The 25,848-nt window shown below is 45.4% G+C and overlaps 1 protein-coding gene and 2 long non-coding RNA genes across 3 annotated transcripts in view; 2 read left to right on the forward strand and 1 right to left on the reverse strand.

The window, feature by feature from the left end:
• Positions 1 to 18,078, reverse strand: part of LOC128782864 (transcription factor BTF3-like) — a 64,201-nt gene extending 46,123 nt beyond the window's left edge. Inside the window, exons 1-2 of the mRNA XM_053933353.1 lie at positions 17,996 to 18,078; positions 17,590 to 17,658 (exon numbers count right to left, since the gene is read on the reverse strand). Coding sequence (XP_053789328.1) covers positions 17,590 to 17,658 — 69 coding nt within the window. The 5' untranslated portion in view covers positions 17,996 to 18,078. The remainder of the gene's footprint in view (positions 1 to 17,589; positions 17,659 to 17,995) is intronic.
• Positions 1 to 25,848, forward strand: part of LOC128782866 (uncharacterized) — a 278,999-nt gene that overhangs the window by 95,851 nt on the left and 157,300 nt on the right. The window lies entirely within an intron of this gene.
• LOC128782865 (uncharacterized) lies at positions 6,715 to 12,524 on the forward strand. The gene is made up of 2 exons (XR_008428908.1): positions 6,715 to 6,907; positions 12,397 to 12,524. It is a non-coding gene; the product is annotated as an uncharacterized LOC128782865 (long non-coding RNA).

Below are 25,848 nucleotides of genomic sequence, written 5' to 3' on the forward strand. Positions count from 1 at the left end.
ACATCTGAACTAACATGGTTTACCGTTTTAGATCTGAAAGATTCTTTCTTTTGCCTTCCTCTCCATGAGGCCAGCCAGAAAATGTTTGCATTTGAATGGGAAAACCCCAAAACAGGATGCAAAACCCAGCTCACATGGTCAGTTCTGCCTCAAGAGTTCAAGAACTCCCCTACGATATTTGGACAACAACTAGGAAAAAAATCTGGAATCATGGGAAGCTCCATCAGAAGAAGGACAACTGTTACAGTATGTGGATGACCTCCTGGTAGCTACCAAAACCCAAGAGGCATGTATGGAGTGGACAGTAAGCCTCTTAAACTTTTTGGGCCTACAGGGGTATCAAGTATCCCAGAAGAAAGCCTAGATGGTGAAGCAAACAGTTGTTTATTTGGGCTGTGAGGTTAGTGCTGGACAAAGAACTTTAGGACGGAACTGCAAGGAAGCAATATGCCAGACCCCAAAGCCCCAGACAGTAAAAAAACTGTGAACCTTTTTGGGCATTAATGGGTGGTGCAGGCTGTGGGTTTATAATTATGGACTGCTAGTCAAACCCCTATATGCCTTGATTATGGAAAGAAACAGAGACCTCCAATGGATGAAAGAAGCAACACGAGCCTTTGGCCAACGGAAGAAGGCCCTCATGTCAGCTCCAGCCCTGGGACTTCCAGATGTGAGTAAACCATTCTTTTTGTTTTCTCACGAAAAGCAGGGAATTGCTTTGGGAATACTAGCACAAGATCTGGGCCCGTACTGCAGGGCAGTCGCCTACCTCTCTAAGCAGTTGGATGCAGCAGCTAAGGGATGGCCAGGATGCCTCGGAGTGGTTGCAGCAGTGGCAGTGAAATTCCAAGAAGCATGCAAGTTCACCTTGGGCCAGAAGATGACTGTGCTAGTGTCCCACACAGTGTCTGCAGTACTGGAAGTAAAGGGGGGACATTAGCTCTCTCCACAGAGATTCCTGAAATACCAAGCCATAATGGTGGAACAAGATGATGTAGAAATTATGGTAACTAATATTGTGAACTCAGCTTCTTTCTGTAGTGGAAGTATAGGAGAACCAGTGATCCATGACTGCCTGGAGACTATCGAAGCTACCTACTCCAGTCGCCCAGATCTGAAGGACACCCCTCTCGAGGACACTGAGACCTGGTTTACTGATGGAAGCAGCTACACCATCAATGGAAAAAGGCAGGCTGGGTATGCAGTTACCACAAGCCGAGAGGTAATAGAGTCTAGATCATTACCAACACCTCAGCACAGAAAGCTGAAATAATTGCCTTAACCCGGGATTTAGAGCTGGCAAAAGGAAAGAAAATCAATATTTACACAGACTCGAGGTATGCACATGGAGCCCTGTGGAAGGAAAGAGGACTGTTGAACTCACAAGGAAAAAGTATTAAACATGCACAAGAGATAATAAAACTGTTGGAGGCAGTCCAGCTACCTGAAAAGGTAGCCATCATGCACATCAAGGCACACCAAAATGTGAGCTCTGAATTGGAGGAAGGAAATGAGCTGGCGGACAGAAAGGCAAAAGAAGCAGCTAAAGGTGAGGTAATTGTTGAGACAGTTGAGGCAGCCTTAATCCCAGATGGACAAATTTCTATTGAAGGTAAGCCAAGGTATAGTAAAAAAGAAAAAGGCTTATCGAGAAAGAAAATGGAAGTTATAATCAAGAGGGGTGGGCTGTTACAGATGAAGGGAAAGGAAGGTTTGTGATCCCCTCTTACATGCTATAGTCATCAGTGAAAGATGAACATGAGAAAATACATTGGGGAATAGATGCCTTGTACAATTACTTGAAAGACAGAATCCTAGCCAGAAACTTGCAAAGTACAGTGATTCAGGTGACGTGTCAATTTACCCTTTGCCTCCAAACTAATCCCAAAAATATTCCTAAACTAAAACTTGGAAAATTGGAAAAGGATATGGACCTGGGAAGCAATGGCAAATTGATTTTCAGAACTACCCAGGAAAGGGGGGTACCGCTACCTATTGGTGTTAACAGATACCTTTTCAGGATGGCCAGAAGCTTTCCCTATGAGAACTGCCAAAGCGCGGGAGGTAACCAAAGCACTGTTACAAGAAATAATACCGTGTTTTGAAGTCCCAGCCATAATGTCTTCAGATAGAGGGCCACATTTTATTTCAAAAATTGTGCAGCAAATTAGCCACCATTTCGGCATAGACTGGGAACTTCATACTCCATATCTTCCTCAGTCAAGCGGTCAAGTGGAGAAAATTGATCACTTGATTAAGCAGCAAATAATAAGACTGGGACAAGAGGCAAAGTTACCTTGGCTTCAGGCTCTTCCATTAGCATTATTATGAATTCGGACCAAACCAAGAGTAAAGGAAAAACTGAGTCACTTCGAAATACTGTATGGAAGGCCATATGGAATTCAGGAAGGGACAACACCCACTCAAATAGGGGAAGAAACCCTACACAGATATGTAGTGGCCCTAAACAAAAATCTTAGAGAAACTGAGAATATAATGGATAATCAAGTAGGTATAGCCTGGAGAGTTGTGGCATTTGTGATTATCACTATAGCCACAGCTAATGCAGTACCACTTGTATATAATGTGACTGGGATATATAAGTGCCAAGGGAAAGCCTATGACTCCGACTCCCATAAGTCTCTGTATCAGATGCTAAGAGTTACAAATGCAACTATGTGGGAAGGGAAAGATATTCGGGAATGTGAATATGCATTTGTCCGGGATAGGTTCCATGAATCTCATCTAAAAAACATGAAACTTATTCAAATTGGCCCTGAATGCTGTGACAAATGCTTAACCAATTGCCCAGAGTTTAGACTCAAAATAGAAGGTTGCGCAAACAAGGATTTTAAGATTGATTATAATATAACTCAGTTTTGTACTGCTCCCCGAATAGATAGGGTTAAAATAACTCAACCAGTAACCATGACTACTCAAGTCACTCTAAAATCCATGGTTCCCATAATTACCAAAATTGTACTGCATGCTGTTAAGAAGGCCGGAATTCAAAAATTGCTGATGAATCCAAAGTGGTCATTAAAACGGGTAGAGATGGAAATGCAAGTAAATGCCTCTGCCATTTGGCCCTAGTGTGCTCCATTTTTAAGGACCTCTTTTATAGACTAGACTACCTAGCTGCAGAAGCGTATGCCTTATATGTCCAGACAGAAGAAAGACCTTACTGGATTACTGGGAATGGGACTAGGGGTTCTAAATACAATGGATTCAGAAGTATTAATGAACAAATTGACAGCACTTGGTGGTGATATGGTTAAATTGCAAAAACCTTTACAATCTTCCTTCTTGACATTAGGTACCAGCCAGTGGAAATTGTCCAAAATATTACCAGAATAGGACAATATGGAAGAACAAGATTGTCAATTGATAACTGATACTTTAGGCACAGCTAGTGGGAACATTTCTTTGGCTTTTGGGTGTACACAGGCACAATTATGGATGCAATCGGTGGTGGCTTCAATTATTAGGGACGGGGAAGAAGGCATATTCCCTGCCGAAATTCGTAAAGTTGTTTGGGATAACACCTCAGATTTAAAAAAATAACTTCAATCCTCGTGGGTTTTTGTTAATTTTACTTATGATCCCATGACGAGTATGGTAACAGCTTTTGTTTTAACCATATACAATGCATCAGTAAGCTTCATACATCCAATTGTTCCTTTAGGGCTAAATCACAAGGGGACCATACTATATCCTTTTGAACACAGAATGTGGGCACGAAAGGTCAAAAGAATGTGGCGAACTATTAACTTAGAACCCTGTACAATGAGAGAACAATTGGGGTTTATATGTGAAGGCAATGTAAGTGATGATAAAGATATTTGTTTAGATACAGAGTAAAGTATTTGTCACTTTGAAATGCATCCCATTAACCAGACAACCTTGCTTGTGTATACAGGACAAGGTTGTGTCTACCTCAGAACAGCATGCCCCACTATAATGATGGATGAGATCACTGTGAATAAAACTCAATTTAACTTGTGCATTTGTAACTTCATCAAAATTGAGTGATGTGATTTTTCCTATCAGGCACCTGTCGTATCATACCAACATATAAAAGTGAAGTTGATTACTGTCCAAGAAATATCATCTGTGCCTATTGGGATGAACTTAGATTTGGTTACCCATTTGTTGAAGCATCATGAATTAAAGAGAATTCCTAAAGAAATTAAAGATAAAGGAAGGAAAACTTTGATTACAATACACCATGACACAGAGACTATATGAAGAGTATTTAAAAGATTGGAAGAAGGCACATCCCATCATTGGTGAGATGTGCTCTTTGGGTGGTCTCCAACTGCAACTGGCTTGCTCAATACCTTAGTTCATCGAATTATTGTTTTGCTTATCTTAGTTAGTATATGTTTGATTTTGTCTATTACAGTACTTGTTTAGAATTGGAGATTGTTGCAGCGAGTAGCATCTTTAACTTCAATATTGAGAGTATATGGTACAGTTTTAAGAGACACCTACTGTGCAGCTTTGCTAGATGAAGAAGAATCTGTATATTAGTAAAAGAATTTACTAACTTTGAAGAAGGAGTGGGGAACGAATCATGATTTTAAAGGGTTAAGATTTTAGCTGAGAGTTACAACCAATTCATATGGAAGTTAGATACACCAACGATAGGTTAATGATTATTAGATGCTTAAGCTAAAGCTAATTGTTATATTATGAGCTTATTTGTAGAAGGAAGTGGAGCAAGTGAACCATTATAGGAACATATTGAAACCAGTAGAACAATGCCCAGCACCTGGACCCTATGTCAATCCATCAGGAAGCAGGGGTCCTTGGATTGTGCCAGAGGGTCATAGAGACCTGACAAAGACCTTCCTGACTTCATCCCTGGGACCACTGACCCAATTCAAGACCACCGACCCAATTCAAGAGAAGAATTGTGCACACGTGAAAACTAATAACCTCATTTTAATACAAAGCGGGGATGGGAGGTGCTAGGGTTGCACATATGTATTATTTTGGGAAATGAATAGAAGTCAAAAATCCTTGTACGGTGCAGTCACACATTTCGGGGACGATCCCCATGGTGCCACCCACCAGCGTAATAAACATACCACTTTCTAACTTTGACTAGTTAGAGAGTCTTTGTCCGTGATTTTCGGTTTTAGCGATTCACATGTCCTTCTTATGTTGGGGATGCCAGAGCTGGATGCAGTACTCCAGGTGGGATCTCACAAGAGTGGAGCAGAATTGTCTCCCTTGACCTGCTTGTCACACTTCTTTTGATGCAGCCCAGGATAATGTTGGCTTTCTGGGCACCAAGCACACATTGCCAAGTCATGTTGACCTTCTCATCAACCATCACCCCCAAGTCTTTCTCCTCAGGGCTGCTCTCAATCCATTCTCAATCCAGCCTGTACTCATGCAGGATCTCACACTTGGCCTTGCTGAACTTCATGAGGTTCTCAGGGGCCCATTTTTCAAGTTCATCCAGGTCCCTCTGGATTGGCTCCCTTTCCTCCGCTGTGTTGACTGTACCACACAGCTTGGTGTTGTCAACAAACTTGTTGAGGGTGCACTCAATCCCACTGACCATGTGGCCAACAAAGATGTTAAACAGTGCTTGTCCAAATACTGACCCCTGAGGATGCCACTAGCCACTGCTGTCCCCTTGGACACTGAGCTGTTGACCACAAGTCTGAGTATGACCATCCAGCTGATTCCTTATCCACTGATTGGTCCATCTGTCAAATCCATGTCTCTCCAGTTGAGACGAGGATGTCATGTAGGACAGTGTCAAATGCTTTGCACAAGTCCAAGTAGATGATATCAGTCACTCTTCCCTCATCCACCAACACCATAACCCCATCATAGAAGGCCATCAAATTTGTCAGGCACAATTTCCCTTCAGTGAAGCCATGTTGCTTGTCACAAATCATCCTTATTTTCCATGTGCCTTAGCATAGTTACCAGGAGGATCTGTTCAATGATATTTCTGGGCACCAGATAGGTGAGACTGATGGGCCTGTAATTCGGTGTCTTATGCATTTTCCTTTCTAAAAACATGGGTTATATTTCCTCTTTTGCAGTCAGTAGGAACTTCATTGGACTGCCACAACTTCTGTCGTGGGGACAGGACATTTTCATGCTCATTATCCCAATCGTGGTTTTTGTTCCCTGTCCTCAGTTTGTTTTGTCTTCCTTCCCCCCCCACCCCCGGCTGGCTGCTGGCTTGCCGCTTAGCTTGCTTGCTGCTTTTGCTTGCTGCTGGCTGCATGCTTTGCTGGCTCTGCTTTCCTCTCTTTTTTCTCTGCTTTTCGCTGGCTTGCTTTTTTGCCATTTTTTTTTCCTTTTTCCCGGTTTCCGTTGTTCCCTTTCCCCCCCCCCCCCCCCCCGAAGACATCGGACCTACTCCGGGCAGGAGCTCCCCCGGGGTCTGCGAAAGAAGCTGCGTACCCTCTGCGGCGAAGAGAGATACAGCTCAACCCTCTTGGACTGGTGAAAACATCTGTGGTCATCTTGGGCTATTTCTCTTGTGCTGGGGAGTGTTTTTTGTTGTGCCTTAATAAACAAGTTTTTTCCACTTTCCCCTCTGAAGGAATTCCTCCCGAACCCGGTGGTGGGGGGAGGTTGCGGAGGGTTTGGTTTCCTATAGGGGCTCCTTTGGAGGTGTTTTCCCCTAATTTGTCCAAAACCAGGACAAATAATTTGGTGGCCCATACGGGGAAGCCCAGACAAAGTGGAAAAAACTTTATTCTAATAATATTTTTGGCTTTAACCGTTCTGCGGGAATATTGGTATGTCTCTTTTTAAAGTTATGATGTCATTTGGAGTGAAAGCCGGCCTCTATTTGTGGTCATTAGGGTTCTTCGAAGTTTTGATCGCTTTATGGTCCCTGGAGTTATTTTCTTATCCAGAAGTAGCTCCGGTATTGTCCCTAATACGTAGCTTTTGTAGCAGAGGGGCACTAACGAGAATATTTATCGGGCTGGGCTTGGCTGTAATACTCTGCAAGGGGCTTATAAAAATGTTGTTATCGGCTCCAGGAATGTATAACTCGTGGTTGTGGCTGTGTACTAAATTTGTTATGGGGGAGGAGGTTTTTCAGCCTTTGCTTTCCTTTTCCTCCTCCGAATTGTTTACATCTCTGTTAGGAAATGTCCTGTCCTCCCTGACTGCCAAGGATACCATCTTTCTGTTATTTAATTTAATAACCTTTCTCTATACTGTCCGCAGTTTATATAAGATGAAGGCTGAGATTTCTAGAGGGGCTGGTGAGACCTCTGATTTAGGAGTACAACTAAGGGTGAAAAATCCTGAGTGGTGCGGGAAATGGGAGGATATGGGCAAAATTTTAAAGGAGTTTTCTGATCCTGTAGTTTGGGACTTTCCATCCGAACACATCCAGAACCCAGCTGAGGTGGCAAAGTATCTGAAAGGGAAATGCCAGGATAACCCCAAGGAGAAAAGGATCGTTGCAGTGAGCTGGGCCCTGGCATATGCTTATCGTACTCTGCTCGATACTGTAGGGCAGCAGACAGAGGAAGGGGGGCAGGGAGATAAACCAGCAGCAATCCCAGTCACTCAGGCTGCAGCCAACAGCCCAGGTTCGAACCCAGTAGTTAAACCAGACTGTAAGCCTCAACCAATGGCCGTGGCTACTAGCACACGAAGTGGAAAGTGCACAGAGAAGACCGATCGACCCGTGGATGACAATGATGAGTACGATGCAGGAGAAGGACCCTCAACACCTCCTGACATAAAATCAGGAGTCAAAGCAAGTGGCACCAGATCAGAGGCTAATATTGATTCCTTCTCCCTGAAGGACCTCCGAGGCCTAAGGAAGGATTATCGGCGACAGCCCGACGAATCTATAATTAGTTGGCTGGTCCGCCTTTGGGATGCGGCAGGGGAGGCTACCATTCTGGATGGCACTGAAGCAAGGCATTTGGGGTCCCTGTCACATGATCCTGTCATCGACCAAGGCATGATGAGGGGCTCTAGCCCTCACAGCCTCTGGGAACGGGTCCTGGACAGCGTAGCACAAAGATATCTGTGTGCCGATGACCTCTATGTCCAGCAGACACGATGGAAGACCATAGAACAGGGGATCCAGCGCCTGAGGGAGATGGCAGTGGTGGAGATCATTTTTTCAGAAGACGTAACAATTAGGAATCCGGACCTTGTACCATGCACACCTGTAATGTGGAGAAAACTGGTGCGACTTGGGCCACCTGAATACGCTTCTGCTCTAGCAATAATGAAGCGGGAGGAGGTATATGAGACTGTGCTTGATATGGCAAAGAAGCTTCGGGCATATGCGGATGCTGTACATGGCCCGACCCATGCCAGAATTGCAGCTATGGAGACACGACTGCAGGAATTAGAAGGAAAAATAGAGGAAAGCCGCAAGAAACTCAGGGAAGAGATTAAGGAGGACCTCCTCCAAATCTCAGCTGTGCAAATTAGAGGCCCTGGCACCCAACGCAGACGTTCCTTTGTTGGGGAGAGAAGGTACACCCCACGAGCTGAGTTGTGGTTCTTCTTGCGTGAGTCTGGAGAAAACATGAGGAAATGGGATAGGAAGCCTACTGCTGTTCTGGCACAACGGGTGCGTGAATTGAAGGAAGGTAAGAAAAGGAAAGCAGCCCCAGTTGCCCATAGCCGAACAGCCAGGTATGATGATGACACGTCTGATCCCCTTGAGGGAACCTCCAAGACATATGCCCAAGGAAAGAAGGATAATCAGGCATAGAGGGGCCCTGCCTCTAGCCAGGTAGAGGCATGGGAAAATCGTGTTTTCTGGACGGTGTGGATCCGATGGCCTGGCGCATCAGAGCCACAAGAATATGACGCTTTAGTGGATACTGGTGCACAGTGTACGTTAATACCATCGGGATATGTGGGGGCAGAGCCTGTTTTCATTGCCGGTGTGACAGGGGATCACAACAACTGACCCTGGTGGAAGCTGAGGTGAGCCTGACTGGGAAGGAATGGAAGAAACATCCCATTGTGACCGGCCCAGGGGCTCCATGTATTCTGGGCATAGACTTCCTCCGGAGCGGCTATTACAAAGACCCGAAAGGATTCAGGTGGGCCTTCGGAATTGCCGCTGTAGAAGCAGAGAGCATTAAGCAATTAAACACCTTGCCTGGACTGACAGAAAACCCATCTGCAGTAGGGCTCCTAAGGGTGGAAGAGCAACGCGTGCCAATTGCGACCTCGACAGTGCATCGCCGGCAGTATAGAACGAATCGAGATGCCGTGATCCCCATCCACAAAATGATTCGTGAGCTGGAGAGCCAAGGGGTGGTTAGCAAAACCCACTCACCCTTCAACAGCCCCATCTGGCCTGTGCGTAAATCTGAAGGAGAATGGAGATTGACTGTGGACTACCGAGCATTGAATGAAGTGACTCCACCGCTGAGCGCTGCTGTGCCGGACATGCTGGAACTCCAGTACAAGCTGGAGTCCAAGGCAGCACAGTGGTATGCCACTATTGACATTGCTCATGCGTTTTTCTCCATTCCTCTGGCAGCAGAATGCAGGCCTCAGTTTGCCTTTACGTGGAAGGGAGTGCAATACACCTGGAATCGACTGCCCCAGGGGTGGAAGCACAGTCCTACCATCTGCCATGGACTGATCCAGGTTGCACTAGAAAAGGGTGAGGCTCCAGAACATTTACAGTATATCGATGATATTATTGTGTGGGGGAAAACGGCAGCAGAAGTGTTTGAGAAAGGAGAGAAAATAATCCAGATTCTCCTGAAAGCCGGTTTTGCCATCAAGAGGAGCAAAGTCAAGGGACCTGCTTGAGAGATCCAGTTCCTGGGAGTAAAGTGGCAAGATGGACGGCGTCAGATTCCTATGGATGTCATCAACAAGATCACAGCTATGTCCCCACCAACCAACAAGAAGGAGACGCAAGCTTTCTTAGGCGCCATAGGTTTTTGGAGAATGCACATTCCTGAGTACAGTCAGATCGTGAGCCCTCTTTATCTGGTCACCCGCAAGAAGAACAATTTCCATTGGGGCCCTGAGCAGCAACAAGCTTTTGCCCAGATTAAGCAGGATATTGCTCATGCAGTAGCCCTTGGCCCAGTCAGGACGGGACCAGAGGTCAAGAATGTGCTCTACTCTGCAGCTGGGAACCATGGTCTGTCCTGGAGCCTTTGGCAGAAAGTGCCTGATGAGACTCGAGGCCGACCGCTAGGATTTTGGAGTCGGAGCTACAGAGGGTCTGAAGCCAACTACACCCCAAAAGAGAAGGAAATTTTGGCTGCCTACGAAGGAGTCCAAGCTGCCTCAGAGGTAATTGGTACAGAAGCACAACTCCTCCTGGCACCCCGACTACCGGTGCTGGGGTGGATGTTCAGAGGAAAGGTTCCTACTACCCACCATGCCACCAGTGCTACATGGAGCAAGTGGATTGCCCTCATCACGCAGCGCGCCCGTATTGGTAAACTGAATCGCCCTGGGATTTTGGAAGTGATTACAAATTGGCCTGAAGGTGAAAACTTTGGTGTCACAGACGAAGAACAAGAACCAGTGACACGGGCTGAAGAGGCTCCACCCTACAACCAATTGCCAGCAGAGGAAACACGCTATGCTCTTTTCACTGACGGTTCCTGTCGCGTTGTAGGAATGAATCGGAAGTGGAAAGCAGCTGTATGGAGCCCCACACGACAGGTCGCAGAGGCCACTGAAGGAGAAGGTGGATCAAGTCAACTTGCTGAACTCAAAGCCGTTCAACTGGCCCTAGACATTGCAGAAAGGGAGAAGTGGCCGAAGCTCTACCTCTATACTGATTCATGGATGGTAGCCAATGCTCTGTGGGGATGGCTGGAGAGATGGAAAGGGGCTAACTGGCAGCGTAGAGGAAAACCAATCTGGGCTGCTGAAGAATGGAAAGACATTGCTACCCGGGTAGAGAAACTGCCTGTGAAGGTTCGCCATGTAGATGCTCATGTCCCCAAGAGTAGAGCTAATGAAGAACAGCAAAGCAATCAGCAGGTAGATCAGGCTGCAAAGATAGGGGTGTCAAAGATAGATTTAGATTGGCAACACAAGGGGGAGTTGTTCCTAGCGCGATGGGCCCATGATGCCTCAGGCCATCAGGGTAGAGATGCCACCTATAAGTGGGCACGAGACCGAGGGGTGGATTTAACCATGGACAGTATTTCTCAGGTTATCCATGACTGTGAGACGTGTGCTGCCATCAAACAGGCCAAGCGGGTGAAGCCCCTATAGTATGGGGGACGGTGGTCCAAGTACAAGTATGGGGAGGCCTGGCAGATTGACTACATCACACTGTCTCAAACCCGCCAAGGCAAGCGCTACGTGCTCACAATGGTGGAAGCCACCACAGGATGGTTAGAAACCTACCCTGTGTCTCATGCTACTGCCCGTAACACCATCCTGGGCCTTGAAAAGCAGGTCCTTTGGAGGCATGGTACCCCTGAGAGGATTGAGTCAGACAATGGGACTCATTTTAAGAACAGCCTTATCAACTCCTGGGCTAGGGAACATGGCATTGAGTGGGTGTACCATATCCCCTACCATGCACCAGCTGCAGGCAAGGTAGAGAGGTACAATGGACTGTTAAAAACCACCTTGAAAGCATTGGGTGGGGGATCTTTCAAAAACTGGGAGCAGCATTTGGCACAGGCCACCTGGTTAGTTAACACCCGAGGTTCCACCAGTCGAGCAGGTCCTGCCCAGTCTGAGTCCCTGAATATAGTAGACAGAGATAAAGTCCCAGTGGCACATATCAGAGGTTTGTTAGGGAGGACAGTGTGGATCAATTCTGCCTCGAGTACAGACAAACCCATTCGTGGGATTGTCTTTGCTCAGGGACCAGGTTGTACATGGTGGATAATGCAGAAAGATGGAAGAACACGATGTGTACCTCAGGGAGACCTGATTGTGGGGTGAGACTCATATGCAAACATCTCAATTTGCTGGATGTTACTGCCATTGTTTGTACATTAAACCACACAGACATGGGACAGAAGGAAATGTGTAAATGTCGAAAGTCAGAGCAAGTGAGAATGGAAGGGAATGTGTAAGTGTGGAAGGTTTGAGCAGGTGGGAAGGAAGTTCAGTAACATGTTCACGATATGGGATAAGGGGTGGAATGTCGTGGGGACAGGACATTTTCATGCTCATTATCCCAATCGTGGTTTTTGTTCCCTGTCCTCAGTTTGTTTTGTCTTCCTTCCCCCCCCCCCCCACCCCCGGCTGGCTGCTGGCTTGCCGCTTAGCTTGCTTGCTGCTTTTGCTTGCTGCTGGCTGCATGCTTTACTGGCTCTGCTTTCCTCTCTTTTTTCTCTGCTTTTCGCTGGCTTGCTTTTTTGCCATTTTTTTTTCCTTTTTCCCGGTTTCCGTTGTTCCCTTCCCCCCCCCCCCCCCCCGAAGACATCGGACCTACTCCGGGCAGGAGCTCCCCCGGGGTCTGCGAAAGAAGCTGCGTACCCTCTGCGGCGAAGAGAGATACAGCTCAACCCTCTTGGACTGGTGAAAACATCTGTGGTCATCTTGGGCTATTTCTCTTGTGCTGGGGAGTGTTTTTTGTTGTGCCTTAATAAACAAGTTTTTTCCACTTTCCCCTCTGAAGGAATTCCTCCCGAACCCGGTGGTGGGGGGAGGTTGCGGAGGGTTTGGTTTCCTATAGGGGGCTCCTTTGGAGGTGTTTTCCCCTAATTTGTCCAAAACCAGGACAACTTCTCAAATATTATGGATACTGGCTTAGCTGCTTCCTCTGCCAGATCCCTCAGGACCTCTGGATGCATCTCATCAGGTCACAGGGACTTGTGCACCCTCAGGTTCCTTAAATGGTCTCAAACCTGGTCTTCTCCTAGAGTAGGTGATTCTTCGTTCTCCCAATCCCTGCATTCACCTTCTACAACTCAGGTGGTGTGCTGGTGAAAACTGAGGCAAAAAAGTCATTGAGTACTTCAGCCTTCTCCATGTCTTGGGTAACCAGGTCTCCCATATCCTTCCAGAAAGGGCACACATTTTCCCTAGTCTTCCTTTTATCACTGACGTACCTATAGAAGATCGTGGGATGTGCCCATGGGGAGGACAGTGTGGGAATGCCATGGGAAACTACAGTCATTTAGCATAAGGCATTTCCCCAGAGTCCTCTGCCCCCCAATGCAAATGAGCACATGCCCATCACCTGTCAGTTTGTGGTTGTCATCTCCCCAAGTTCTGGAAAGTTCCCCGTTCTCGTTGTTTCTAATGGTTCCCTCTGTAAACCACTCCTTCCCTTTTCCCTCATTGGCCCAGTTTATGTTACCCCATCTCTGTTCCTCCCTTACACCCTCTTCCCATTGGATCATTTGTACCCTAGTTACTCCTTCCGTCCCCAGTTATATACTCTGGCCCCTCCTTCCCTGGGGCTTTTCAGAGTCTGCCTCCCCTGAGTGTGGTTGTCTCCCTGCTCCTATTTCTGCCTCCCTACTCCGTCGATCAATCCTCAATAAACCCGCTCGGATTCCAGCAGCTCAAGAGTCCTTCCGTCTTCATGGTGGGGATTTTAATTACGCTATCCAGGCACCCGTTGACCAGCCAACTGAGGGTTACCCTGCGGGACTCGGTCCGGGGTAGCATATAGAAGATTTTAAGATTTTCTTGTTACCCTTGACATCCCTGGCCAGATTTAATTTTATCAGTGCTTTAGTTTTCCCAACCTGATCTCTGGCTGCTCAGACAATCTCTCTGTATTCCTTGCAGGCTACCTGTCCTTGCTTACACCCTCTGTGGGCTTCCTTTTTCTGTTTGAGCTTGTCCAGGACTTCCTTGTTCATCCACACAGACCTCCTGGCATTTTTGCCTGATTTTCTCTTTGTTGGAATTCATTGCTCCTGAGTTTGGAGGAGGTGATCCTTGAATATCAACCAACTTTCTTGGGCCCCTCTTCCCTCCAGGGCCCTATCCCATGGCACTCTACCAAGCAGATCCTTGAACTGGCCCAAGTCTGCTCTCCTGAAGCCCAGGGCAGTGAGATTGCTGTGTGCACTCCTTGCTGCCCTAAGGATCTCAAACTCCACCATTTCATGGTCAGAGCAGCCCAGGCTGCCCTTGAGCTTCACATTCCCCACTAGCCCCTCCTTGTTGGTGAGAATAAGGTCCAGCATAGCCCCTCTTCTCATTGGCTCCTCTGTCACTTGGAGAAGGAAGTCATCAACCCATTCCAGGAACCTCCTGGATTGCTTGTGCTCTGCTGTGTTGTCCCTCCAACAGCTTTCAGGGTGGTTGAAGTCCCCCATGAGGACCAGGGCTTCTGAATGTGAGGCTGCTCCTATCTGTCTGTAGAGGGCCTCACTCAGTCTTCCTGATCAGGTGGCCTGTAGCAGACTCCCACTATAATGTCACCTGTTCCTGCCCTCCCTATAATCCTGACCTATAAACTCTGTCCGCTTCTCATCCATCCCCAGGTGGAGCTCCATGCACTCCATTGACATAAAGGGCAACACCACCTTCTTGTCTCCCCTGCCTGTCCTTCCTAAAGGGCCAGTGTCCTTCTATTCAAACAATCATCACAGGAGCCTCCCACCATGTCTCTGTGTTGCCAGTAAGATCATAGCCCTGGAGGCATATGCACATCTTGTTTACTCCCCATGCTGCATGTGTTTGCATAAAGGCATTTAAGTTGGGTCCCCGATGAAGCTGATTTACTGGCTGAAATTCCTTGGTGTTACTCTTCAGATGCTCTCCTGCTAACCTGTGATCCCTCTCCAGCCTTTGGGCATCTCTCCCTGGCCCTGGCATCTAACTAGTAGGAGTGAGATAGACTGAGTTTCCCCTCTCGCGGCAATTTTGGTTTAAAGCCCTCTTCACCAGCTTGGCAAGCCTATGACTGAAAGATGATCTTCCCTTTCTCTGATAGATGGACCCATCAGCCCCTAGCAGACCAGGTTTCTCAAACCAAGTCCTATAGTCTAGGTAGCCAAACCCCCAACTGTGGCACCAGTACTGCAACCATTTGTTGATTTGCCAAATTTGACTAACACTTTCAAACTCCTTCCTTTTGATCAGGAAGACTGATGAAAAAACTACCTGCACTCCAGAGTCCTTTACCACTACTCCCATTGTCTTATTTTAGAATAGCTTGTGTTCTAAATACAAGCCTGTATTGTGTGCACATTTCTCAGGTATAAAAACCAAAAAATTGCTAACAAATTCTTGCCTTAAAACTGAAACTGTAATTAACATGTTTACTAGCATACAACTATACTCAACATACTTTTTTATTTTCAGATTATAAGTAATCACAAAGCTACATAAATTCAGATGTTAAAATAAAAAGGTCTTCCACACATGTTATTCTACAATGATAAGAGTATGAGAAATACAGAAACCCCAGCTTTGTTCTAAAAAGCAAGAAAACAGCCACGGGCATCTTAAAGATTTGTCATGAGAATTTCGAGTATAGCTCTCTAGTCTATTATGAAAACTATACCCAAGATCATTTACTGTTAAAGGTCTACTTACTTCAAATCTTAATCATAGAATATCTTAAGCTGGAAGTGACCCACAAGAATCATAGAGTCCAACTCCAGACTCTGCACAGGACAGCCACAGGATTCACACCATGTGCCTGAGAGCATTGTCCAAATGCTTCTTGAATTCAGGCAGGCTTGGGGTTGTGACCAATATCCAAACTAAACCTCTCCTGACACAGCTTCATGCCATTGCCTCAGGTCCTATCACTGGTCACCAGAGAGAAGAGATTAGTTTCTGCCCTTCACTTCCCCTCGTGAGGAAGTTGTAGACTGCAACTACAGTTGTAGCCTGAGGTCTCCCCTCAGTCTCCTCCAGTCTAAACAAGCCAAGTGACCTCAGCTACTCCTCATATGGCTTCCCCTCTAGACCCTTTACCATCTTTGTAGCCCTCCTTTGGATGCACTCTAGTAGCTTTATATCTTTCTGTGGTGGTGCATCCCCCCCCTTTTTCTAGGCCACACTGCGATCTGAGAAACACTTGTTAGGCCTCTGCCTTGACAAACAGCACATGGGCTTAGCTCTTCTTGGGCTTATCAGAAACACTGTCTGCTCCCAGGAACTGCTACTGTCTAACGAGCTCCTGTTTTCTTTATGAACAGCCTTGGAAACTGTTTTCCTTGCCTGAATGGCATAATATCCCCATTCTCACACTTTCAAAGAAAGCACTGACCCAAACTGTGGCCAGGATGAAACACTGTTATGACTAAAGCCTACTCTCTAGTGACCCTATAAACAGCACTCCAAAATGAGACCCTTTGAGCTCTTCTGGACTGCAGCAGGCTGTGACCAGCAACCTCCCTCTGAGTGGGGCCTCTTAAACCCAGCAAACTCTCATGTTTGCTGTACTCAGAGGATTGCCCAAAGATGACGAGTCCTGGGACAATACCCCCACTCCTCGAGGCCTGACCCTTCACCCCCTAGGGAGATGCAAAGCCATCTGAAATTAATATTTCACTTACACTTGAGGGGAATTTTTCACAGGTAACTTGCACTGATTCTTTGTGTGCATACACATGTACATGTGCTATAAGAAATCTGGGAGAAATGTTGCTTTCTTAGATGTTTAAGTACCTTAGATATCTAAGCAGGTTAGGCCTGTAAGTAAGGTTAAGTCATAAGTTATAAACTAAGTTAAATGCTGTGAAATGTTATTCCTTAGTTGTTATGGTTAAGGTATAAGTTTTGTTCCTTTGTTAAATTCTTAGGTTTAAGGTATAAGTTCACTTAAAGTACTGTTAAGCTTGAGTGCTGTTAAGCTTTTAGGCCGTATTCATTTTTATCCTTGCCCTCACTATCCTTTTGTCACACACGCACACACATGCATACCCCCACACCCCCCCTAGATAGTTCTCAGTTCATTTCTGTTTTGATTGCCTGGATTTTGTTTGGTTTTGTTGTTGCTTGTTTTCCTTGGTGTGCCTTAACTGTCTAGTAAGTAATAGAGTGAATCTTGCCAACAAACTTTGTCATGCTGTCGCTTAATATTAAATCTGGTTTTTACTGATACCCTTGCTGCTGATTTTTTAAGCGATCTTAAACAGTTGTTCATAACACTTTCTTATATTGTGGTGCCCAAAACTTCACACAGTAGTCGAGTTGAGGCTGCACAAGTGCAGAGCAGAGCAGGACAATTACCTCCCTTGACTGGCTGGCAATACTGTGCCTGATGCACCCCAGGACATGGCTGGCCCTCCTGGCTGCCAGGGCACTGCTGACTCATATCCAACTTACCATTGACCAGGACTCCAAGGTCCCTTTCTGCAGTGCTGCTCTACATTTAATTCCTTAGTTTGTACATACATCCAGGGTTGCCCCATCCCAGATGCCTTTTAATATAGCCTATATAAGAATATAGGCTACAAGTCAGCTATAATATAACAAATCCAAACAGAAAAGGCTGGAGGTTCATCTCCTACATTCTGCTTCTACTGAAGTGACTAGAGATTCCTGCAGCAGTGCAGCTTCCCCCAAGGACAGTCCAGCCAAGGCAGGAGTCTTTAAGGCTGCTCCCCACCCGAGTTTTCAGGATCCCACATCAGAGGCCCAGTGTATGGACCATGACACACAATCCTGAAGGCAGGGATGAGAGACAGTTCCTACCTTGCCACCAATGCGCACTTGGGCCTGGAGCTTAGCAAGCTTTTCTTGGTTCATGATAGTTTCTTTCATCTGTGGAAGCAACAAGAGCACCCATGCAAAACAGGTCAGGAAGCACTCGGCAGCCCAGGCCACAACCTGGGCCCGACAGTAAGGTAGGTGAGCTGAAGGGGCTCTGCAGCTACCCCTCACTACACTCGCACACCTGAGGGGAAGCCGTCCAAGCCCTAACGGGGTGGTCGGTCTGCCACACAGAGTGCCGCCGAAGCTCAGCTCAGCTCAGCTCTCCTAAGGCCCTGCCCGTAAATGCCATGCCTTGCCTTGCCCCAACCACAGCTGCCCACTAACCCACAGCCCTTGGTCGCGCAACAAATTCCTCCCTAGTCCCTCCCCACCGTCTCCTTTGTACCTTCTTAGAGCGGAAGCAGCGGTGCCAGAGCGGGGGGAGATGAGGGTTGTAGGAGTGGGATGAGGATCGAGCAGAACACGCGAGATGGCGGCCGGAAGGGAGGCCACGCACACCGCTCTACCACCGCCTAAGCCAGGAGAGTGCGCCCTATGCGGCAGTGAAATCTGGAGAGGCGGAGCCGCCACCGCGGGAGGAGTTAGAGGCATGAGATGGGGAGTGAAGGTTACCCTACTTGTAGAGAGCGATAGACTCTAGTAAGCACAAAGTAAATTTATTTGTGTGGCTGAACTGGGATGCAAGGCAAAGTCCATGCCTCTTCCCCGCCCCCCCCCCTTCTCTTCCCCCCTCCCTTCGGGCATGTTCGTTTCTGTTTGCAATCTGGTTTGGTGTGTGTGGCCTATCTCCCTTCCCTCCCTGCTTCCCCCACCTTCTCTTGCTTGCAGCCTCACCTGGCAGGGTTTTTTTTTTTTTTTTTCCATTAATAGATCTGTCCTTGGTTTGGGGTTTGTTTTTTTTTTCCTAGAAGATATTTAAATGTTGTATTTTCTCTCCTGGTGATGCAATTCAAACCTTGTCCCCATATCCATGATTTTTCTTTTAGATCCAGTTCTTCATGAGCTGCTCCGGTGTGGGTCCCCCATAGAGTCACAAGTCCTACCAACAAACCTGCTCCAGTGTGGGGGTCCTCCTCTCCACAGGTCCACAGATCCTGCCAGGAGCCCACTCCAGCCTGGGCTTCCCATGGGGTCAAAACCTTCTTCGGGTGCATCCACCTACTTAAGCCTGGGGTCTTCCACAGGCTGCAGGTGGATCTCTGTTTCCCCAGGGACCTCCATGGGCTGCAGGGGAACAGCTGCTTCACCATGGTCTTCACCATGCACTGCAGGGGACTCTCAGCTCTGGTGCCTGGAGCACCTCCTCCTCCTCCTCTACTAACTTTGGTGCTTACCGGGTTGTTGCTCCCGCATATTCTCAGTCCTCTCTTCTCTGGCTGCAATTGCTTTTGCATAATAACTTCTTTCCTTTCTTAAATATGTTGTCCCAGAGGTGCTACTACCATCTCTGATTGGCTTGGCCTTGGCCAGTGGTGAGTCTGTCTTGGAGCCAGCTGGCATTGGCTCTGCCGTACATGGGGGAAGCTTCTAGCAGCTTCTCACAGAAACCACCCCTGTAGCCCTCCTGCTACCAAAACCTGGCCTCGCAAACCTCATACAATTCTTCAGATTCACAGCCCGACATCAATATAAAATAAAGATTTCAGAATTACAAGGCAAATTAATGATTAGAAACATACAAAATGTTTTAATAGGGTGAAATACTGAAGTGAAAACGAATCACAGAAAGATTATTCCAAGACAGAAGCCATAGAAAGTGCAGTCCCAGCTGTCAGCCTAGGGTTCACTGGCTTGGAGGTATAATATCATATTCTCTCGTGTGAGGTTTTGAAGACAAATTATGCTGAAAACCACATCACTGAGTTGTATCAGGAATCAACTGAAGCAATTAAAGAACTACAGTTTAAGGGAGTCTGTAAGATTTGGTTACATTTCCTGGAACAAACAGCAGACCTTCCAAAAGCAAACTTTGCATGAGAGAAAAAGCATTTTAGAATGTTACAGTACTATTGGCTTCTTTTCTCCAGTCCTTTTTGTGTAATTGTAACATAGGAAACATAAACCTAAAAGTGTTTTTACTTGTATCTGAAGAACTTCTGGTGAGAAATGAAACAGAGCCAAAGCCTGTAGTACTGAAACAGTGTGAGCTCAGCAAGCATTCTTTCAGTTCTGAAAAAGGATGAAACTTAAGATCTTAATCCTCAAAGAATATACATTGTTGAAGCAAAGTTCATTAGCTGCACAGAAGCATCATAGAAATGGAAAAAGACCATTAAAATGGTTAGTCGTTGAGAGGAAATGCAGATTTGTCTTTACAAACTAGCTATGGGTCTGCTGGTAGATAAAACTAGCACTGAGAGATAAAAGAAACACAGGAAAGGATTACACTGATTGATTAATGGAAAAAGATATTTGCTTTTACAAATAAACTTTAGGTTTGCTGATAAATTAAATTGGACATTGAAAGATGAAAGAAACAATGGGGAAAATCCCTAAATTCCATAAGAATTAAAAATTAAAAGGGAGGGTTATACATTAGAGGGAAATCTTCGGTATCAGGCGTATCAGGAAGTCTGTATCTCTCAAGTACCTCAGACAATGGAGAAAGAGAGAAGGGAAATGCTGCTGGGAAATTAGGATTAAAAGGAGGGTGCATCCTCCAAAAATTTGGGAGACCCCAGGGGAATGCCCCATGGCCTCTCCCTTTATTCGAATAAAGTAAAATGACTCTTTTGTCTCCTTTTTGGACATAAACCTCTGATGTTTGTGGATTAATTTTCCTGACATCATGAAAATTGTCTCCTAAATTATGTGAAAGGCAGAATAATGACAAAAATTGCTATTAAAGTGCCAGTGGAAAAGCTCTCCTGGAAGACATGTTCAGTGCTGTGTAAGTAATAATATGGTATGTTGAGAAGAGGTGTTAAGTTAGTATCAATATTCAGGAAACAAATCACAGATCATAGACATAAGTGGTTGGGCTAAAGGGGAGTAATATTTGTCCTGATTGCCAATGATCACAAAGAGCACATATTCAATGTATTTTCATGCAGTGAAGGAAATCTGCCCAACATTCAGTTTCTTTAGGGAATGTTTGTTCAAAAGAATGCTGTATTCAACAGTCATGAAAGCAGAAGTATATGGCACATCAACAAGGCACCACAGGAAATAATAATGTTCTCATTCCTAATGTAGATGCTCCAGGACATTATGGGGGAACTGCTAATTTTTTTTTTAATATGAATATATGTTATTAATCTAGTGAAGGAAAATAACAGCATTAGGGGGTCCAGGAACAAAGGTGTTGTGAGAGATATGAATGGAAGAGAAACCATCTCTCAAAGTTGAAACATAAGACTCACTAAAGAATTCTTAACTTTTGAAGAGATACTAAATATATAAACATTGAATGGGAGCCCAGGAAGAAGAAATTTAAGTACAGTGCTATTTTCATCTCATATATTAGTGTTGCAGTATGTATTGGTGAGTTCTATGGAGTAACAGACTTCAGTGTCTAGGAAGAGATTGAGTTCCTCAGTAAATAGTTTCCTTTTTTCACCATGCCTGTAACACTTAAACTCAGCAACCCAAAATACCTGGGCTTCAAGCCACATCACAAGCCTTTCATGAGCTATGGGATGTTTCTATAACACCCTACAGAGGCCAATTAGAGAATAGTTAGAGAAATGCTGCATGAAGAATCCCCTGACTTCTTTACCAAATACTTCAGAGTAGATGTTAATCAGATTGGTAAAGGCTTGCCTAGAAAAGCTTTCATGTTAGTCTCTCGTGGTACCAAGCAACAATTAAGATCTTGCTAGAGAATAGATAAAAGTCAAAAGTCACAGTATTCCTCACCATCTATATATGAAAAAGATGGTACCTTATATTAATGCACAGATGACAGGCTCAAGCAAATAGGTTATTCCTGTAGATGTCCTATACCCAGAATTCAAGAAAACTTGATTGCTTAAGCCATGATCACAGAAAGGTTTAGACCACTGCTGAGTTGCATGTCAAAAAAGTTGTTAAGATGTGACCCCAAACCAGAACAGTCCTACCCAAGGATGGCACATTTATAGCTCAGGATAAACCAGGACTAAATTTGCCACACTTTCAGATGTGTACCTTTCAACATGCAGCCTTAGGCTAATGTCTTGGCAGCTGCAAGTGTGAAATTGATTCTGGATTTTGCCTTTGACTTTCTAGTCCTCCTGATCCAGTTTGATGTTCTATGTGAGGTAAATGATGAGTGCAGGTGGCCCGAGGTGGGGAGGCTGGATGGGGGTGAGGGTCTTCGTCTTGGTTTACAAGACAAGTGGCTGCTGGGGAAGGCAGAAAGCCTCCCTTGGGATGGAGAATGTAAACCCCCTTCCTCTGAATTATTATAATTTTGAAATTAAGGGGCTCTCAGGCAAAGATATGGGAATAGGAATAACAGTTCTTTACTAGTATGTATAACAAGGCAAACAAAACAACAACTACAGCATTAATAATAACAGAACCAGGAACCCAGTAACAGCCTTTTTGGCTGCAGGCACTTTTCCCCTTTGGTGTAGTTACGGTCACAGCCAGCAGGGGCGCTGCCCAGTGGGTAGGGCAGGTGCGATGATCTCCACACAGCTGCAGGGGGTGCTCTGGCACAGGCCCGGGGACCACATGGCAATGGCGACTCGGTCGAGATGGGAAGGGGTGGAAGAGAGGATTTGCTTCACTGTGAAAAATGCCAATCACTTGGGGTTTTTTTTTAAATTTTAAAAGTTTATTAGTAATAAAATAGTTATAAAAATAGTAATAAAATTAGAGTAACAAAAATTTGGACAATGAGGATTAGGACACTACGAGACAGTAAAAAGCAAAGAAATACGGACGTCCGGATGTTTTTGGGCACTAAGCTGCCAAAAAACATGCTTTGCGAACAAAGGAATAACCCTTAAAAGCAATAGCCTGTTGCATATTCATATATCTCATACATGATGCATACATTCCTGTAGGAATGTGCCCCCTATTGACGGAATAAACAAGTTACCCTTTGTCTCCTTAAAAAGGAAAAAAGCCCAGAAGTTTCCTCAATTTGGTTAAAAGACACCTCATAGGACCTTGGGGACTTCACCTCAAACTTAAGGATAGCTAATTGGACAGGAGCCAAAAAGTCACGCCTGAGCAATTCGCTAGAAAAAGAAGAGAACAAAAGAGTTAATCGCTTTTGTGAAGTGTTTTAGCAGGAGCAAGAACCTCTTGCCCTGGCTCGGTTTTTCTCTGTAAAGAGCTTTTTTATTTTGCCTTTTATTAAAACGTTTTGTTTCCAACACTGTCACAGGAGCCATCCTGCTTCTTTATGCCACCTGAGGTAGCTGAGCTATCAAGGGTATAATGCTTATCTCTGACAGCTTATAAGACCTGGCTTGAAGAGAAAAAGCATTACATTCCTTGCAAATTAAGACTTTTTCTGGGTTTTGTCAACTTCTTCCCCTTAATCCTGGTGGTTCTATAAAGACGGAGAGAAGGTGGAAGAATGTTTGTCTTTTCTGATAAGGAGGCTGGGCAAGGTGATGCCCATTCACAAAAAGGGTGGGAAGGAGGATCCTGGTAATTATAGGCCAGTTAATCTGACCTCAGTACCCAGTAAGGTAATGGAACAGGTTATATTGAGTGCAATCACGCGGCACTTGCAGGATTAGCAGAGTATCAGACCCCGCCAGCATGGGTTTAGGAGGGATAAGTTGTGTTTGTCCAATCTGATCTCCTTTTATGACTGGTGACCCACCTGGTGGATGTGGGAAAGGCTGTGGATGTTGTCTATTTGGATTTCAGCAAGGCCTTTGACACTGTCTCCCACAGCATACTCCTGGAAAAGCTGGCAGCCCATGGCTTGGACAGGTGTACTTTTTGCTGGGTTAAGAACTGGCTGGATGGCTGGGCCGAGAGAGTGGTGGTGAATGGTGCTGCATCCAGCTGGCGGCCAGTCCCTCGTGGTGTCCCTCAGGGGTCTGTACTGGGACCAGTTCTATTCAATATTTTTATTGACAACATGGATGAGGATATTGAGTCTTTGATAAATAAATTTGTGAACAACACTAAGCCGGGACTGTGTTGATCTGTTGGAAGGTAGGAGGGGTCTGCAAAGAGACCTGGAATGGTTGGATGGATGGGCAGAGTCCAATAAGATGAAGTTTACTAAGTCCAAGTGCCAAGTCCTGCATTTTGGCCACAGTAACCCCCTGCAACATAATAGGCTGGAGACGGTGTGGCTGGACAGTGCACAGGCAGAAAGGGACCTGGGAGTACCAGTCGACAGCCGACTGAGCGTGAGCCAGCAGTTTGCCCTGGTGGCCAAGAAGGCCAAGGGCATCCTGGCCTGTATCAGGAATAGTGTGGCCAGCAGGAGCAGGGAGGTCATTCTTCCCCTGTACTTGGCACTGCTGAGGCCGCACCTTGAGTACTGTGTCCAGTTCTGGGCCCCTCAGTTTAGGAAGGATGTTGAGACACTTGAGTGCATCCAGAGGAGGGCAACAAGGCTGGTGAGGGGCTTGGAACACAAGCCCTATGAGAAACAACTGAGGGAGCTGGGGTTGTTTAGCCTGGAGAAAAGGAGACTCAGAGGTGACCTTATCACTCTCTACAACTTCCTGAAAGGCGTTTGTAGTCGGGTGGGGGTTGGTCTCTTTCTCCAAGCAGCAACTGACAGAACCAGGGGACATAGTCTTAAGCTGTGCCAAGGGAAATATAGGCTGGATATTAGGAAAAAGTTTTTAACGGAAAGAGTGATAAAGTACTGGAATTGTCTGCCCAGGGAGGTGGTGGAGTCACCCTCCCTGGATGTGTTTAAAAAAAGATTGGCTGTGGCACTTGGTGCCATGGTTTACCATGGTTTAGTTGAGGTGTTAGGGCATGGGTTGGACTTAATTATCTCGATGGGCTCTTCCAACCTTGTGATTCTGTGAGAACATGATCTTCACAGTCAAAACCTTGTTAGCCCTAGTAGAGAGTTGAAGACAAAAAAAAAAAAAAAAAAAAAAAAAAAAAGAGAAATAGGTCTCTCTCATTGGAGTTAAAGCTCAGTTCTGTACGGATCCAGTCAGGGGATTGATTAGACAGTTTAAAATTATTTTTATGCTATTGGATGAATTCTAAGTCACAACCACATCACAGTTTTATTTCCAAGATGCCCGAATGAAAAAAATAATAAGGGGTATGTACTGAACTTCAGTTCCTCCTATGTTTTTATGGAGATAATATAGACGTTTGTTTCTATATTTCAATACATATAATATTAAATGAGCATTGAAATAACCTCGTGTGATGAGCTGGTTGAATGCACCAGCTATTGAAGTAATTATAAGCGTATGAACCAAACTGTGGAAGAGGCTTTTTTGATTTTGAACTCTCATCTTAACATGCATTAAATCAATAGATATCTATTTCATAGGCTAGTATCCTTTTTTAACCAAAAAGTTTGCCTCAAATATTCAGAGCTTAGACATAAACAGAGAATCATATGTTCTAAAAGTGGTTGCTTGTTATAGACTAGGAACGCTTGTTTTTCAAATCAGGAAGCTGTTTTTCAAATATGACTATATTTATAACAGTTTAGTAGATTGAAGGATAAATCGTGAACTTTCGTTAAAAAAAAAAAGATGGTGAAGATGGTGTTCTTTGGAGTGGGGAGAGCTAGGTTGTGTGGTTACATGCATATGTATGAAAAGTGATGCTTTTCTGTTTTGTTTGTAGCAGTGCAGGGTTAAAATAAGTTTTCAATAAGCGTAAAGACTGGACATATGATCTATGCTGAGTTTTATTCACAGTATGCATCTGGAGTGCCTCTTCGGGCATCCTGGGTCTCTTAGAGAGCAACTGCATATAGTCCTGTTTAATTTTTAGAACAAAAGGGAAAATAACCCGGAGATGTCACATAGTTCCCTTTGGGGAGAACACATCATTATTCACAAGGGAATGATTAATTCACTTTCCTCAGGCCCAACTGGGCTGGTATTCCATGCCAGGTCCCACAGGGGAAAACACCAGACTGCTGCGCCAGTCCAGCTCAGGGTTCCAAGCCTGATTAAGGCAACTCTCAGAGATTTAGCTAAAATCAAGAAGGGAAAAGTTTTGAAAGGAAAAAGGCAGGTGATATCACCATGGTGATACTGGGCTCCCTCAAGGAGGGGTGCTGCTTGTGGTCAGTCTATTTTCTGACTGCTTAATCAACATCTCAGGGTGAAAGGCCATGTGAATCTT

Source organism: Vidua chalybeata, assembly GCF_026979565.1.
Source record: "Vidua chalybeata isolate OUT-0048 chromosome W unlocalized genomic scaffold, bVidCha1 merged haplotype SUPER_W_unloc_12, whole genome shotgun sequence".
In the NCBI taxonomy this organism is placed as follows: Eukaryota; Metazoa; Chordata; class Aves; order Passeriformes; family Viduidae; genus Vidua; species Vidua chalybeata.